Source organism: Podarcis gaigeae (assembly GCF_964106915.1).
Source record: "Podarcis gaigeae genome assembly, chromosome: Z".
Classification (NCBI taxonomy): domain Eukaryota; kingdom Metazoa; phylum Chordata; class Lepidosauria; order Squamata; family Lacertidae; genus Podarcis; species Podarcis gaigeae.
In genome coordinates, this window is record NC_139691.1 from 20,866,045 (window position 1) to 20,882,431 (window position 16,387).

General features: G+C 46.3%; 1 protein-coding gene across 1 annotated transcript in view; it reads right to left on the bottom strand.

Moving 5' to 3' along the window:
* OPHN1 (oligophrenin 1) overlaps positions 1-15,664 on the bottom strand; it is a 118,208-nt gene extending 102,544 nt beyond the window's left edge. Inside the window, exons 1-2 of the mRNA XM_083722166.1 lie at positions 15,452-15,664; positions 14,566-14,724 (exon numbers count right to left, since the gene is read on the bottom strand). Coding sequence (XP_083578292.1) covers positions 14,566-14,719 — 154 coding nt within the window. The 5' untranslated portion in view covers positions 14,720-14,724; positions 15,452-15,664. The remainder of the gene's footprint in view (positions 1-14,565; positions 14,725-15,451) is intronic.
* Between the last annotated feature and the right edge of the window lie 723 nt (positions 15,665-16,387).

Here is a 16,387-nt window from a genome sequence, read left to right on the forward strand (position 1 = left end):
CTTTGCTACTGAGCAAAACTGAACCTTAACTGGAATCCAATGAAAGTTTGTGCATTGGCCAGGACTTATGTGCACTGGTGTTGGTGATCATCTGGTGATCCAGACATCACCCCAACAACCCTTTTCAAACAGGATGGGCTACTTCCAGACTAGTAGTTGGGAATTGGAGATGCTTTAGCAGGGAGCATTTAACCCCACACAATGCAGACCCCAGTCCCAGACACCTTCCCCTCACCACAACAAGGTTCCAAGCATATGTTTCTGTCAGGTATTTAAGGTGTTTCCATACTGCCCTTCACCAAAAAAGGGCCATGGGACAGTTCACATCTGATTTAAGGCAACATAAAAAGTATAGGACATAATAAACAAAAATGATAAAACAGTTATCATAAAATACATAAAGGGCATAATTAGCAACATCACAACTCAGCAATTACTTCACCCATCAGCCTCTAAAAAGCTGATCAAAAAAATTAAGTTTTAGTTTCGTTTCTAAGCAAATATAGTGTGGGGGTAAAATACACCTCTACCCAAAAGGTGGTGTTTGAATTCTAACTACCATATTTTTCGCTCTATAAGACACACTTTTTCCCCTCCTAAAAAGTAAGGGGGAAAGCCCCCAAGAGTCGCACACACGCTCCACATGCTCTTTAAAGGGAGTGCGGCTCTTGGGGGACACTTAGCCGTGCACAGCCTCTCCCGGGCAACAGGAGCCTTCATCCCGCTGCTGGGGAGAGGCTGTGCGCGGCTGTCCGAGAAGCCAGGACAGCAAGCGGGATCACTGAGCTGTGATCCCGCTTGCTGTCCTGGCTTCTGGGATTCGGAATATATTTTTCTTCTTGTTTTCCTCCTCCAAAAACTAGGTGCGTCTTATGGTCTGGTGCGTCTTATAGAGTGAAAAATACGATAGTGTTTAATTGCTTTTTGATTACTGTTTTCGTTTTTCCCCTATGCTTTTGGATGTTTCTATTTTATCTGTAAGCCGCTTTGAGTCCCTGACTGGGGAAAAGGCAGGATATACATAGTAAATATTATAATACTGTCTTGTTTACATCTAGTTCAGGCCCAAATCCTCAGATGAAAGGAGTAAGCTTTTGGCAGCTGAATTCCCTTCTTGAAGAGAATAAACCCTTGTTCCTTTTGAAAAACACTTTGTTCTGGAAGACACACACCTCAACAGGTTAGCTCAACAGCCTCATGGATAAGCTGAACGAGGCTCAAGAGGGGATTGCTAAAGCCCACCCACCACATGTGGCTGCTTTCAGAGGTGAGCACTGCAATGCCTGTTCTGCAACCTTTATCCCCTACACACAAGCACCCAATAAACCCTTTCTTTGACTTGTTCTTTCAGTAGAGTGGTTTATGGGGCTTTGTGATAAGAGCAGATTTAGACCTAAAAGACAACACCGTCCCTTTTCTGTCACTAGCATCTACTGTACCCATCACAAACTTCATGGCCCATTTTTGGGTTTATTGCTTTTATATCCCACTATACAAAAGTTCTCTTCCTCATTAAATTCCCACAACAACCCTGTAAGGTAGGTTAGGCTGAGAGGCAGTGACTAACCCGAGTGAGGATTTGAACTCTGGTCTCTCCCAGGTCCTACTGCGCCCCTCTGACCACTATGCCACACCGGCTCCACAAGTCAGAAGAAGATCTTCAGTCTAGCAGACGGATAGCCAAAATGGTGCCCTCCAAATGTTGTTGCACTACGGCCCCATCAGCCCCCTGCCAACAGGGCCAATGGGTCAGGGGTGTGGGAAGTGTAGTCCACACACACCAGGAGGGCGCCATGTTTTTGCTACCCCCGTGCTAGCACATTAAGGGTGCATTTGACTGCTGCAACAAAACATTTCAAAACTGCCTCCCTGAAAGAACTCTAGGAATTATGGCTCTGCCAGATTGCTGGAAATTCTTTTGCTGGAGATTCCCAGGGTTTCTTGGTTGGCAGCTGCTGCGGTAAATCAGGCTTGAAATTGGTCTAGAATTTGAAATACAGATGGATCTTTGAGATGTTAAGTCTCTGATGGGTGAGGTGGGGTCAGGTCTCCTGGTGAGGGCAACAAACATGACTAAAAAGTGGGAAAGCACTTTGTGAACGTTTGTGTACATGCACCCACACAACCAAAACAAGAAACTGGCACATGGAGAAATCTTATATCTTACTTTGACATTTTTGCTCAGGCACTTTTTATATGGGAGAAAATGGGTCACAAAGACACCCCCCCCTCACTTCAATAGTTTCCTTCCTGGGATAAGCCAATTGCATGCAACAACTGACCAATGATGTCAAGGAAGCATCTCCTGGTCAGCAGGAATAATTTTTAAAAATGTTAACTTTCAGCATTAAGAAGAGTTGCAGCTGCACACAAAACCTCTCATTGCTTTACCACAGTATCAAAGAATCGTCAAGTTGGAAGCAACCCCAAGGGTAATCTAGTCCAGCCCCCTGCAATGCAGGAATTACATCCTAAGAAGCACACAATCAACTATTCCAACCTCCTCCAAGCCCACGGCACCATTTTGGTTGGGTTCTGCATGACAGCTGCAAGATCCAGAATGACTCTAAATTCACATCAATGCACTGATGCTCTAGCATTTTGTTTTTAAAAGCTGAAGACACTGTGCTTGGACATAAGCAGCTATGCCATTAAAGCCAGCCATGCAAGTAGGGATATTTACTCTAGGCAGCCAGGCACCCTTTTACTGGAAAGTGTAGCTTGTTATTTAAAAATGCAGCCTGGAAGGCCTTTTGTCAGCACAACCGATAGTCACGTTTCTCCAAAGCCACAAAAGTCAGTTCTCTGCAGACGAACACAGCCTGGAAGATTTGTGCAAACTGCAGCCAAGCAACAGGGAGCCCATGAACAGATGCCACTTCTGCAAAATCTGCAAGCAGGACCAGAACACAAGGCCTCTCTGCCCTCTGCGGTTTCCAGCAACTGGTATTCGAAGCATTACTGTCTCCAGCTGTGGAGGGTAAAGCACAGCGACTGTGGCTTGTAGCCATCAGTAGCCCTCTCTCCCTCCATGAATTTGTTGAATCCTCTATTAAAGCCAGTCGGGTTTCACTGCCTCCTTTGGGAGCAAGTTCCATAGTTTTACTATGCACTGCATGAAGTACTTCCTTTTCTCTGCATTGCATTTTTCCTATAAAAACCAGCTAAGGATAGAGAAAGTTTACATTCCCCTTTGGCCAACAACCATCTAAGTCAGCCTGCCTTGAAGTGCTTTGCTGTCAAAAGACATAGAAGCAAAAGGGAAGAATGGTTCTCTTCACACCCGCCGCTAGACCAAACCAGAGCTGCCCATTTACATTTGCTCCTACTGCCAGCCCAAATGTTTTGGAAAATGCAAAGTTGTTTTATTAGCTTTCCACAAGACAGAAGGCTTCTTCTGAGCATCCAGCAGGAGGATCCCTCAAACATCATCATCAATGCACCACAGGCTGGCTCTGAACTAATGGTGCTTTTGTAGAACAGGACATTTTTCATGCAGGAAGCCAGAAGAGATCTGTGGTGCAGCCTAGGCTAATATTTGCTGCGGGGGGCGGGGGGGATCTGTATTCTTTACACAGTGGATGTGTGGAAGTACAGAAGATGACCACCTTATTTGCAATATCCTCTGTACTCAAGTTCCAAAAACTTTAATTACCAGCCATATGAGGAGGCCTACCTAGGCACGGACTATGATCACATCTTAAATGGGGGTTCAGTTCCAAGAGTTCCATGTATACCCAGCCTCTTGGAGCCACCCCTGCAGTTAGCAGGGGAGGGGAGAGAGAATCCCCTGTACTTCCAAAAACCACACAGCTAAGGGGCCTTGCCCAGCAAGTAAGGCAAAGAGCTCAAAGGTTCTTTTTATGCTGGGCAACCCAAGCAGACCTGGCACTAAAAGAGGCTTTAAGTCCTCTGCCTTGCTTGGTTGTGCCAGTTCTGAGAAGCCAAGGATGTTCAAACAAGATCTTGCGCCCGGTGAGATCTTGCAACAGCATCCCAGAGCTGGGGCACTGAGTCGGCCTTGCCCCTCAAACAAGAGTTGAAAAGCTCTTTTCGTGCCAAGCAGACTCAGCGAGAAAAGAGCTTTTAACCTCTTTTGCTTGGGATTTGATCTGGACAATTTCAGGCAGCTCACCTTCAACCACGTATGGTTGAAATCACGCAACTCAACTGCATGTAAGATGCAATTCTGGTGTACCCTAATCGCATAGCAGGAAAGGGTGAGTCCTGGAACTAAGTGGAAAGGCAGCTTGGTTGGAAGCAAATTCCGACACCGTGTCCAAGAGGGCAGGAAGGGCCACACTCTGCTGTCAACAAAACAAATGGGGTGAAGTAATGAGAAGCAAATTGGCAAGCTGAATAGGAAGAAGGCACTGAAGGAGCAGAGTCGCTGAGGAAGAAGGGAAGTGGAAACTGCCTCAGAGAAGCAGGGAGAGGGGCTGAAGAGAACAGGAAAGTCACAGGAATGTGAGGTTCAAGAAGAGAGTAAATCCTCATGCATGGCCTAATTTATTTTTCCACATTCCCTATTTTTGACAGAAAATTTTTTCAACGTGGCTTCCACAAATTAAAACAACATAGATACAAAAAGCTAAAAACATTCATAAAATATCATAGATAAAAAATAATTAAGCCCTAATCAAATTAAAACAACATTTAAAAAACAAACCTATTAAAATACAAATAAGGGATGCTGTGTTCCTTAGGCCTGACACTCCTGTGTCGATCATGTTTTTGCTAATAAAGAGTTAACTCCAACCTGCACAGCATGATTTATTGCTGGCTTGCCTCTGACACGCTGGAAGTCAGTGCAGACAATACTAAGCTAGATGGACTAATGGTGTTACTCAGTGGGAGACAGCTTCCTATGCTTGCCTTGCCTTTTCTCCCCTGTACTATTTTTTGGGGAGGTGGGCAGTGCTCTCCACACAAATGTTCCTTTGTTTTAACTGACACCTTCTGCTATCCATAGGAAGTTGTCTGAGACCATTGGTCCATCTAGCTCAGTACTGGCCAGCAGTGGCTCTTCAGGGTTTCAGGCAGGGGACACTTCCAGCCCAATCTGGAGATGCTGCTGGGGACTGAACCCAGGACCTTCTGCATGTGAAGCAAGTGCCCTACCACCAAGCCATGGTGCCTCCCCTTACAACACATGTACACAGAAAGCTGCCTTCTGTTGATTCACATAATTGCTGGACATCACAGGAAAATGGAGAGGGCTCTCACACTTGAACCCTGCTTGTGGGTTTCCCACAGGCTCTGCTTATGTTTTTATTGATCCATCAAACTCACAACTGCCTACACTGACCTGCAGGGGCTTTCCAGGGTTCCAGGCAGGGGACTCCAGATAGGGGACATTCCCAGCCCTACCTGGGAGATGCAATCGGGATTGAACCTGGAATCTTCTGCATGCAAAGCAGTTTTAGTGATACCCAGCGAGAAGAGCTTGCATCAGGGTGACATCACAACCAACACAGATCATTCCTACAGTGCTTGGGCTGGGTTCCAAAGCAAACACAAGCTATTATGTATTGCTGGGGGAGATGGGGGGGAAACCTAAACAGCTGCTTTAAAAATTCCCCTAATCTTAGAGTGACTGTATATGTGTGTTGTTCTTCTCTCTCATAAGCCTCCCTTCATGGCTTTGAACCACACACCACTCATTTCATATCTCCTAGAAGCACACTGCCATTCTACCTCCAGGGGAAACCATTTTCATCTGGACTTGGTGGCAGACTGCTGGCCTGGATAGATAGAGCCTGACCACCGGGGAGGCTTCCTCAACGATTCCCCCACTGCCACAGCAATGCTCAAAGTTGCTGGAAAGATGAAGTTGCTGTCATCCCACAAACCACACATAATATCATAATATCCTATGAAGAGCCTGCTGGGTCAGGCCAAAGTCCTAGCCCAACATCATGTTCTTGCAGCGGCCGAAAAGATGCCCCAATGGGAAACTGATGAACAGGATTCAAGTACAACAGAACTCTCCCCTTCTGTGGTTTCCAGCAATTGCTATTCAGCTGTGGAGTCAGACTTAACATGAGTTAACAGTGTGATGCAGAAGCAGAAGCAGAAAAAAGCTAATGCTATTCTAGGCTGCATCAACAGAAGCATAGTGTCCAGATCAAGTGAACTAATAATATCACTGTATTTTGCCTTGGTGAGAATCCTTCTGGAGTACTGTGTCCGGTTCTGGGTGCCACAATTTCAGAAGGATATAGACAAGTTGGATGATTAAGGGTCTGGAAATTAAGCCTTATGAAGAATGAGGGAGTTAGGTATGTTTGGCTTGGATAAGACGAGACTGAGAGGAGATATGAAAGCCATCTTCAAATATCTAGAGGGCTGTCACATGGAACAGCAAGCTTGTTTTCTCTTGATCCAGAGGGTAGGACCTAAACCAATAGATTCAAGTTACAGTTCTATGGTTCTAAGACTCATGTCATATCTACATCATCCACATCATTAAAGCAGAGGCGCTCCTTTTAACAGTAATGGATTCCCCACCACCATGAAAGAATCCTTAGAACTCTAGTTTGTAAAGGAGGAGGGGGAGAGTTAGAAGAACCTTAATGAACTAGTTCCCAGGATTCTTTGGAGGAAGCCATGACTGTTAAGGTGGTCTAAGAGTGCTTTGAATATATGGTGTTGATGTGAGCTTACACTCCTCCAGGAGTTCACCTCCAGGTCATCTCAGATAACAGATTAAATGTTGTGACTTTCTTTCATGTACAACAGCCTTTAATTGGAATTTCCCGAAAAGCCTTCTGAGAACTGGCTTTTGCACGGCATGGAAAAATATTATGCTTCCATTTGCCGGAAAACTAGGAGGTGGGTAATTATATATCCAATTAGTAAGTGGGCACTGGAAGTTCAGGAGGACGTTTTTATTTCTTCTCCCGAATTGCACAAAAGGATTTTTGAGCCAGGTGGGGCACTCTCAACAATCTGAGGATGCAGAAGGAAACACCCATGTATTTTTTTTTGCACGTGCTCCTGAGAGAAGCAGAAAGGAATTTATGGGCAGACTCTTCTCGCGTGGTATTATGAGCCAAGAAACAGATGTACTAGAAGACGTTTCACACTTGTTTTCTTTAACTACAACTGAAGACCTCAAAGAATTACAGTGTGGCCCTTCGTCAAGGCGTCTAGGATCCTACACACATTAGAAAACTCTCATTATATGAGCTGGGGGGAGGTCCCTCCCTTACAAAATGCAGGTAAACAAATGTATGTTTCACTAGTTTTCACACAGGTGTGCTGAGGTTGCACATTGTTACGCTATACTGTACATGTGCATTTTAAACACACACAAAATTTATTTCACCCCAAGCTAAAAGAAAGGTCCTGCTACATGCCATGAACTTGTCTGCCACCTTTCCTCCCAGTTTTTTGGATGAACAACAGTTGTGGGGGGGGGGGTGCTGAAGTAACAAGTGGAGGTGGCACAAGCAGGTGGAGCAGTCACTTAACCCCTTCCCTTCCTGTTTGTTTGCTCAGTCAGCTTCTTTAGGGGGACGGTTGTGGCTCAGTGGCAGAATATCTGCTTTGCATGGTTCCATACCCAGGTAGGGATGGGAATGTTCCCTGCCTGAACCCCTGGAGAGCTGAAGTGAGTCAGAAGATGAGCCGAGGTGCTGGATCAGGCTAGTCCAGCATCCTGTTCTCACAGTGGGTAACCAGATCCTTGTAGGGGGTTGTTATTCTTATTTACTAAATTTGCTGGTCACTTCGTCTTCCCCAAGGTAACCCAAAGCGACTTACAAACAAATGAACAATCCCTTATAGAAACATTTAAACCAAGGAGGAACATACAGTTGTACCTTGGAAGTCGAACGGAATCTGTTCTGGAAGTCCATTCAACTTCCAAAACGTTTGGAAACCAAGGCGTGGCTTTCAATTGGCTGCAGGAAGCTCCTGAAGCCATATCGGACGTTTGGTTTCCAAAGAACGTTCACAAACTGAAACACTCACTTCCGGGATTGCGGCATTTGGGAGCCTAAACATTTGACTCGCAAGGTATTCAGGATCCAAGGTATGACTGTACATTAAAAACATGCAGGAATCTTTTTGCCCAATGTGGGGCTCGAACCCACAGCCTTGAGATTAAGAGTCCCATACTTTGCTGACTGAACAATCCTTCCCTTCTTTGTCTGAAGCCCTAGAGTCACTGCCAGCCAGTGCAGGCAATACTGAGCAAGATGGACCAATGATCTGACTTGATATAACACAGCTTCTGATATTCCTGTGATGGTGCTATATAAATGACTATGGTCAGACCCAAGATAAGCAGGCTTCCTAAAATATTCCTGCATTCTGTATGACTGAAATTTGGCCCCAAGCCTGACTGTCATTAATTCAACTGTTTAGCATCCCAGAAAGCTGGGAACACATTTTAAGATGTTTTGGTTTACAGCCCAGATTACACAGATATTACTTATCTTCATTTTTAAGGTTTGCACCTCACCATTCAAAGTTTAAAAACCAGTTGTACTGTTTACATCAAAAAATCTAGCCAAGCTATTCATGTATTTTGCTTACTTTTTAAAAATGTGTATTCCACCAATCTCTCCATAGTGATTTGGAGGTGGGAAACCCTTTAAGAACTTGGTATATAGTCAAATCAGTAAGTTAACCATATCCATTTAACAAAGTCCAGCAACACAACAAAACAGCACATAACTGAGCCAGCAAAAAATACACAATTTAAATTATTGCTTGCTGGTTTTATTGTATAGAACATGCAAGAACTTGCCAATATTTTAAAAATGCAAGCAAATGAGAAAAATTGGCATGTCTGCTAACTCAGTTCCAACCAATTCAGCAGCCCCTTTGGAAAGGGGAGGCTACTATTCTTAGGAGATATCTTTGTCTCCCAAAGTTATACTTCCCAAAATCTTTTGGAGGAAACAGTAGCAGTTGAACTAGTTCAAAATCCGTTTTTACTTGGTAGCTTAAGTGCCATAATGCTTCTCTCTAGCCTCACTGGCTAGTCAAGCATCTATGGCCAAACTTATTCAGATCACTGGGAAAGAATATTACTATCACCAATTGCAATCAAAGGACAAGGGCCACATGCATCTCTATTCAGTGGCTGTTCTGCAAACAGATTTCCACAACCGAACCCACAAACAGCTTACAACATTACCCAAATGTAAGGGGAGGCCGCAGAGTGTTTATACCCCACTGGTGCGCGCATGCTAATTTGATCTAAATTTCCATGTAGGTGCACAGATGGTACATTGACTGCTTATAATTAAACCTACGAGTTTAAGGCTGCAAAACAGATGGAACAGCTCCAATGGCAATACCCTATATCTTGCTCCAAAACATGCACAAAAGAAGATGAGCTCATTGCCAAGCATATCTTTCCAAAAATTCTGCAGCAAGACTGTAGGTCAGCTTTGAATTCAACTGTACAGAATGAGAGATGCCTGCTTTAACTCTATACTGGTTGCATTATACATCAATACCAGCTACCTGGAAAATAACCTCAGCAGAAGACCTTCTCCTTCAGGTACTTGGACCCAAGCCATACAGGGCTTGAAAAGGAACAGCAGCTTGAATTGGGCCCATGAAATTTTCTGTGAATTGGCATATGTACAAACCTAGTGGTGCTAATGATGCTTGCTAATCAAAGGTCCAGCACCCTAGTTGACAGGTTGAAAAATACTAACAAACCGCCACCCCTCAGAATTTGCATCGCATGCCTTGGATTTAATCTGCAGTGACTTTCCAGGATTTCAGTCTATCCTGGAAATGCTGAGGAATGAACCTGGGAATTTCAGCATGCACAGCAAAGCCCCAAAGCCTGAACCAGTCGGATGCAGCGTTGGCATACTTGAAAAGGAACAAGCACACCTACGTGTCACGTTGTGAAAGGCCATGTCAATGTCAGCATAATTGATTTCCTACCTGAGTGGAGGGACACTGTGTGCAAAGCTAAGAAGCCTGACACCCTTGTCCTCTGCAGAGTTACTCAAAAACATAAAAAAGCATGTTCAGTTTGCAGTATGAGTTTGCTCAATGAAGCACCTGCAAACAGCTTGATGTTGGATGTCTACCTTACCATAAATATCCCCACATGAAAACTGCTGGAGGTTTTAGAGGACCACTTACATCATTTTTCTGCCTGTTGTATCAACTGTATGGTTTTTAATTATACTTTTATTTTTGGTGTTATTGTTTTTCACTTATTCCATAGAAAGAATTCAAACAGCAATACAATAAAAGAAATAAAAGACCCAATAAAAATATTATTAAAAATCAATGCAGTGGTACCTTGGGTTAAGAACTTAATTTGTCCTGGAGGTCCGTTCTTAACCTGAGGTACCACTTTAGCTAATAGGGCCTCCCGCTGCCGCTGTGCCGCTGGCACATGATTTCTGTTCTCATCCTGAAGCAAAGTTCTTAACCCGAGGTACTATTTCTGGGTTAGCGGAGTCTGTAACCTGAAGCATCTGTGACCCAAGGTACCACTGTATATTTAAAGTGCCATCTTCTGTCTTCTACCACAAATCCAGGCATGCCACGGACCATCTGGAAAAGGCTTGCATTCTGGAAACCCTGAGCATCAAGTCCCCCAAAAGGTACCTCTTTATAAAGAGTTTCAGAAGCCCCATTTGTGCCCAACTTGCTCCATTATAGAGCCAATGGAGTTCTGCTAAACTGCATATAAATATGTAACATTATTTTGTCTCTAAGGGCAAGGATGGACTATGGAGATGACCGAGCAGACTGGGGCTGAGGGATGCTATATTCCAAAACATCTGGAGGGCACCGGGTTGAGGAAAGGTGCAGCAATTCTATGTTATCCAAGCATGGAAAGTTCAAGTCGTGAGAGAACCTCTGCAAGTCATAGAATCAGTGCTTATTTTCAGGGGGTATGCAAGGGTACATAGTACCAGCATCTCTTTTTTTGTTGTTAAAAAGTGTTACACTTACTGTAACAGCTTCATTGTATCAGCACCTATTTTTCTAGGGGGGGGAGCACTGCACAGAATCATAGAATCAAAGAACTATAGAGCTGGAAAGGACACTGAAGGGCATCCAGTCCAACCCCCTTCAGTGCAGGAACCTCAACTAGCTCATCCATGACAAATGGCCATCCAAGCTCTGCTTAAAAACCTCCAAGGAAGAAGAGACCATTGCCTCCCACTGTCCACTGTACCACTATTCTGACTGTCAGAAAGTTCTTCCTAAGGTTTAGTTGGAATCTCCATTCTTGTACCTTGAAACAATTGGTTCGGGTCCTACACTCCAGAGCAGGAGAAAACAAGCTTGCGCCATCTTTCATGTAATACCCCTTCAGATATTTGAGGATGGCCATCATATCTCCTCTCTATCTTCTCTTTTCTAGGCTAAACATACCCAGCTCCATCCACAATTCCTCATCAGGCTTGGTTTCCAGACCCTCTATTATCTTGGTCACCTTTCAGCTTGTCAATATCCTCCTGGACATAGTACTCCAGGTGTGGTCTGACCAAGGCAGAATAGAGCAGTACTATTACTTCCCTTGATTGGGACACTATAGACTTCTGCTGATGCAGCCCAGAATAGCAATAGCTTTTCTGCTGCGGCATCACACTGTTGACTCATGTTCAGTTTGTGGTCTACCAGGACCCCTAGATCCTTTTCACATGTACCACTGGCATTCCCCATCTAATCTTTGTGTAGCTGGGGAGTGATGCTTGGGGGTTGCTCCTTGGCCCTGTGGCGTCTTCAGGGTGGGGTTCCTCAGAGTTCGAGTTTTTCCACCCATGCTTTTTAACATCTATAGGAAACCCATGAGTAGGAGCATGTTGTCAAATCATTGATATGACAGCCACCTTCAAATATCTGAAGGGCTGTCCCTCGGAAGATGGAGCAAGCTGGTTTCCTGTTGCTCAGAGGGGAGGATCCAAACCAATGGATTCAAATGGCAGCAAAAAGAGATCCTGACTAAGACTGGGGTAAAAAGGAGCATTCCTGACCTGCCCATTGCTTTAAAATGACCACACCTGCTTTATAGGAATTTGGGACCAGCTGTGTCCTTACATAAGCTAACATAAGAAGAGCCTGCTGGATCAGGGAGAAGGGGACCAGTATCCTGTTCTCACAGTGGCCAGCCAGATGCCCCAATGGGAAACCCACAAGTAGGATTTGAGTCCAACAGCCCTTTCCCATCCTGTGGTTTCCAGCTACAGGGATTCAGAAGCATGGCTGCAACCACGGAAGAAGGGCATAGCCATCATGGCTAGTAGCCTTCAATAGCCCTCTTCTCCATAAAGATGTCATCAGCAGCACAGGAAACACTCACCACAGCTCATCTTCCCCGCTGCTGCGAAGGAGTGGATAAGTTTCTTGCTTATTCAACATAACGTACGATGAGCAATTTCTGGATAACATTTTGCACATTTCCCTTTCCATGCATTGAAATATACATGCATCTTCCTACACAATGGGCGGGGGGGGAGTGCTGGGTTTGTTTGTTTTTCTGTGGAATGCGAACTCTAAGGAACTGCACCTTACAAATCACCAGAAGCAGCCCCACTTAAACCTGGAGCCAGTAGCAATAGGGTCTCCCTTTGGAGCCTGCTTCCTACAGAGACCTCCTGTAACTCAAGAAAAAGCAGAGATGGTGGGTGGCAGCAGGATTTTAAAAGGCAACTTTTACTGTTCAGTGTGTGGAGATGTTCTGCCTAGGATTGAGTCAGCATGCAATGATTTTACTGGGTGTGTTTGGAAAGTGTTTATTCCTAGGTTCATTTAAATCATGTTTTGTGCCATAAACTGCTCCGAGAGCCTCAGTAACCGGATGTCTTTATAGGGAGCACCCACAAGGCCTCTTTCTGCAAGTTTAATATTGCTTGCAAGAGAACATGCAGAGCTCCTCTGGCAATCCAAAGTCTTGTGATTAACAATTCAATATCCTCAGCACTATGCTAGGGACACCTAAACAAACACAAGGAAGTCAACACCAGCCTTAATCTACCTCCTAGTACATTGAAAGACCAATCTGTACTATACATTCAAAGCAGTATCATCCCACATTAAACAGTCATGGCATCCCCAAAGAATCGTAGCTCGTGTAGTTTAAGGGTAACAAAGAGTTGTTAGGAGTAACCTTCACATTCCCCTCCCAGAGCTACAATTCCTTGAGTTCCCTGGGAAGAGGGATTGATCATTACACCACACTGGGAACTGTAGCTCTGAGGAGGGGAATAGGGGTCTCGTAACACCTCTCAGCACAGTTCCCAGGATTCTCTGAAAGGCGCAATGTCTGTTTGGGATGAAAGTGCTCTAAATGTACAATGCAGACAGGTCAATGACACACACGCACTCAAGGCACTGATGCATTTAATCCTGATGAAAACAAAAGCAGCTGAAAGCTGGGGAGTACAGTCAATATTTTTTTGTGGAGGAGGGGAGAGAAAAATCAAGGCTGCAAGGAGAAATCCCCATCCCCATACACGCAAAGGCACTCAGGCACCATGTTTCTCTGTCTCTCTCACACACAACGAGGAGAGCCAATACAAATTACTGGGCTGCTTGGGGCCTAACTATCATGCATACCGTATTTTTCGATCTATAAGACGCACCAGACCATAAGACGCACCTAGTTTTAGAGGAAGAGAAGAAAAAAAATATTCTCTCCCTCTCTGCTCAGCGCCTCTCCAGCAAAGCAGGAGGAGAAACGGAGCCCCTTTCATTTCTCCTCCCACTTCGCTGAAGGGGCGCTGCGCAGAGAGGGAAAGCTGCGCAGTGCCTCTCCAGCGAAGCGAAGTCAGAACAGCAAGAGGGATCGGTGCGCACCGATCCCTCTTGCTCTCCTAGCTTCAGCGAAAGCTGTGCAGCCTGCACTCACTCCATAAGATGCACACACATTTCCCCTTACTTTTTAGGAGGGGAAATGTGTGTCTTATAGAGCGAAAAATACGGTATGTTTTATGTAATTCTTAGCAAAATAAATTTTTCGTGCTCAATGTGTGCACAATTCTGAATAATGAACTATGCATTTCTGACCTTATGTGAAGATTTGCTCCTGTGCTTTGACAATCTGACAGTGCGATCTCATCTTATGATATGTGGTTGCATTTGTCAGTTTTCTAAAGAAAACCCTGTGTGAACTCAACAAAATGGTTGTGTGATCCTCTACAAATATTGCTATTACAGTGGTACCTTGGGTTACATACGCTTCAGGTTACATATGCTTCAAGTTACAGACTCCGCTAACCCAGAAATAGTACCTCGGGTTAAGAACTTTGTTTCAGGATGAGAACAGAAATCGTGCTCCGGTGGTGCAGCGGCAGCGGGAGGCCTCATTAGCTAAAGTGGTGCTTCAGGTTAAGAACAGTTGCAGGTTAAGAACGGACCTCCGGAACGGATTAAGTACACAACCAGAGGTACCACTGTATTATACTTATCATTAGACATAAAATTGAGGTGGTGCATTATTTTATACCCAGTGCAAATGTTTTTAGCTGGGTTGCCCCTGCTGGAAGCGGGGATCAACTGGGCCTGAATCTGCTCTTGTGGCCTTTTTTCCACACACATACAGGTGCGTTTTCAGGCTCTCCTTACTTTTGATGGCGCCAATGAGAGCATTTCCATCTTTGATGACATCCTTGATGAACTTGTTGGTCCTCTCCAGCTCCTGCTCATAACATTTGAGCCTTTCTCTGAAGTCAGGGCTGTCCAGGTAACAATCGCTGAACTCCAGCGGAGGGTGCCCCATGGTTCCTTGGGATGAGAAGGTGATGGAAAGAAGGTTAATAAAGATGAGAGTCATGCTTCTATTTTGCAGAGAGAGAAGGAAGCCCAACCTCCCCCCACCCCACCCCGCAATTTTCCCTTTATAATCACAGCCTTGTTGAGGGAAGGCGTCGAAGGGGTGGAAGGGGGGCAGCCCAGCTAGGGCGCTCCTTAAACCACCGGGGGTGGGAGGAGAGAAGAATACAGGGGCTGAACGGCGGCTGCTCACCACCAACGGCAATAGCGGTGAAAGGGAAGAGACGGGCGGTACGGCAGGGCGCCCTCCAGCGGGCGGGCCGCGGGCTGCGCCGCGGGTGGTGCGCGGCCTGCAGGTCTCCCTAGCCGCTGCATCCCTCCCGGCCGCGAGCGGGCCCAGCACCGTTGGAAAAACACTGCGGGATGCGCCGCCGGGAGGGCACCTAGAAGGGACACCAGGGAGAAGTGCAGCTGCCGCGCGCCGGCCTGCAGGCTTCCCTCCCGAGTCCCGCGCGCCCCGCAGTGTTTTTTCCAGCAGCGCTGGGTGGGCTGGCCGGGAGGGATGCATTTGCTCGGGCGGCGCGCCCCGCCCATTTGGATACCCCGTCCCCATGGTTGTGGGGGGGAGTTGCGTGTACAACCACCCACCCCAGGCGCCGGCAGGGGTTGCTACGCCGGTGCCAACGGCCCTCCGCAAGGACGCAAGAAAAAAGATTTGGGAGCAAATAGAAGAAACTACCTGGATAAATCTGGTGTGACGGCGACTTGACGCCGCATCAGCTGGGAGCCGGCTGGCTCTTCTCTTTCCTTCTCCCACCGCCGCTTGGGCTTCCGCGCCGGCTCTGAATGGACCCAGTTGGAGGTGGAGCAGGCGACCGCAGAAGCACTATCCAGCCCGGCGCGCAGCTGCAAGTCCCCTCCCACTAGCGCCAGAGACGGGCTGGGCTTTGTTCGCCTGCCTCCTTCCGTACCCGCCCAGCGCCTCGCCCTCTTACCGCTCCGCCTGCCCTTCCCTTAAAGGCGCAGCCCGGGGGCTTCGCGGGGCTTCTCCACCGTCGCTTCCCGCAATGCAGGGTGGTGGGCTAGATGTCACTTGGGACCCCTTCTGACTTTGCAACTCTGCAGTTCATTGGAGGCGGTGGGAAGTACTGTACTCCAGGGGGCAGGGCTGGGTAGTGGTTAGAGAGCCAGACTAGGAACCCAGAAAAGCCGGGGTTCAGGGGGGCTGAGCCAAAGACTTTTCAGGAAAGGCGACATCCCGACATCGGCCAGCTTAGGTACCCCGCACCTGCTTGACTGCCTTTTTCCTATCCAAATGAATGAGTTGTGAGCAGGTATTTCTTGCCTATGAAATTGGGAGCAGAAAAGCGAGCCTGCCGCCTCTTCACCTGCAGAGATTTATAACCCATTTTTAGAAATTGTTTTAGAAGAATGGTGCCTGAGTTTGGATTTGGGTTTTCCTCTTCCCTCCCCGTCCCCTTTCCCTTGCGTGTCCTGCTTTGTTTGGGTTTTAGGTTGTAAGCCTGTGGGCAGGGACTGTCTTGTCCTGATCAGCCGAAGATGCTCCAAATAAACGAACGAATGAATCCCTCTTAAGCCTTTAAACTCACTGGGTCACTGCAGCTCTCAGCCTACCTCACAGGGTTATTGTGGGTATTAAATGAGGAATAGCTCA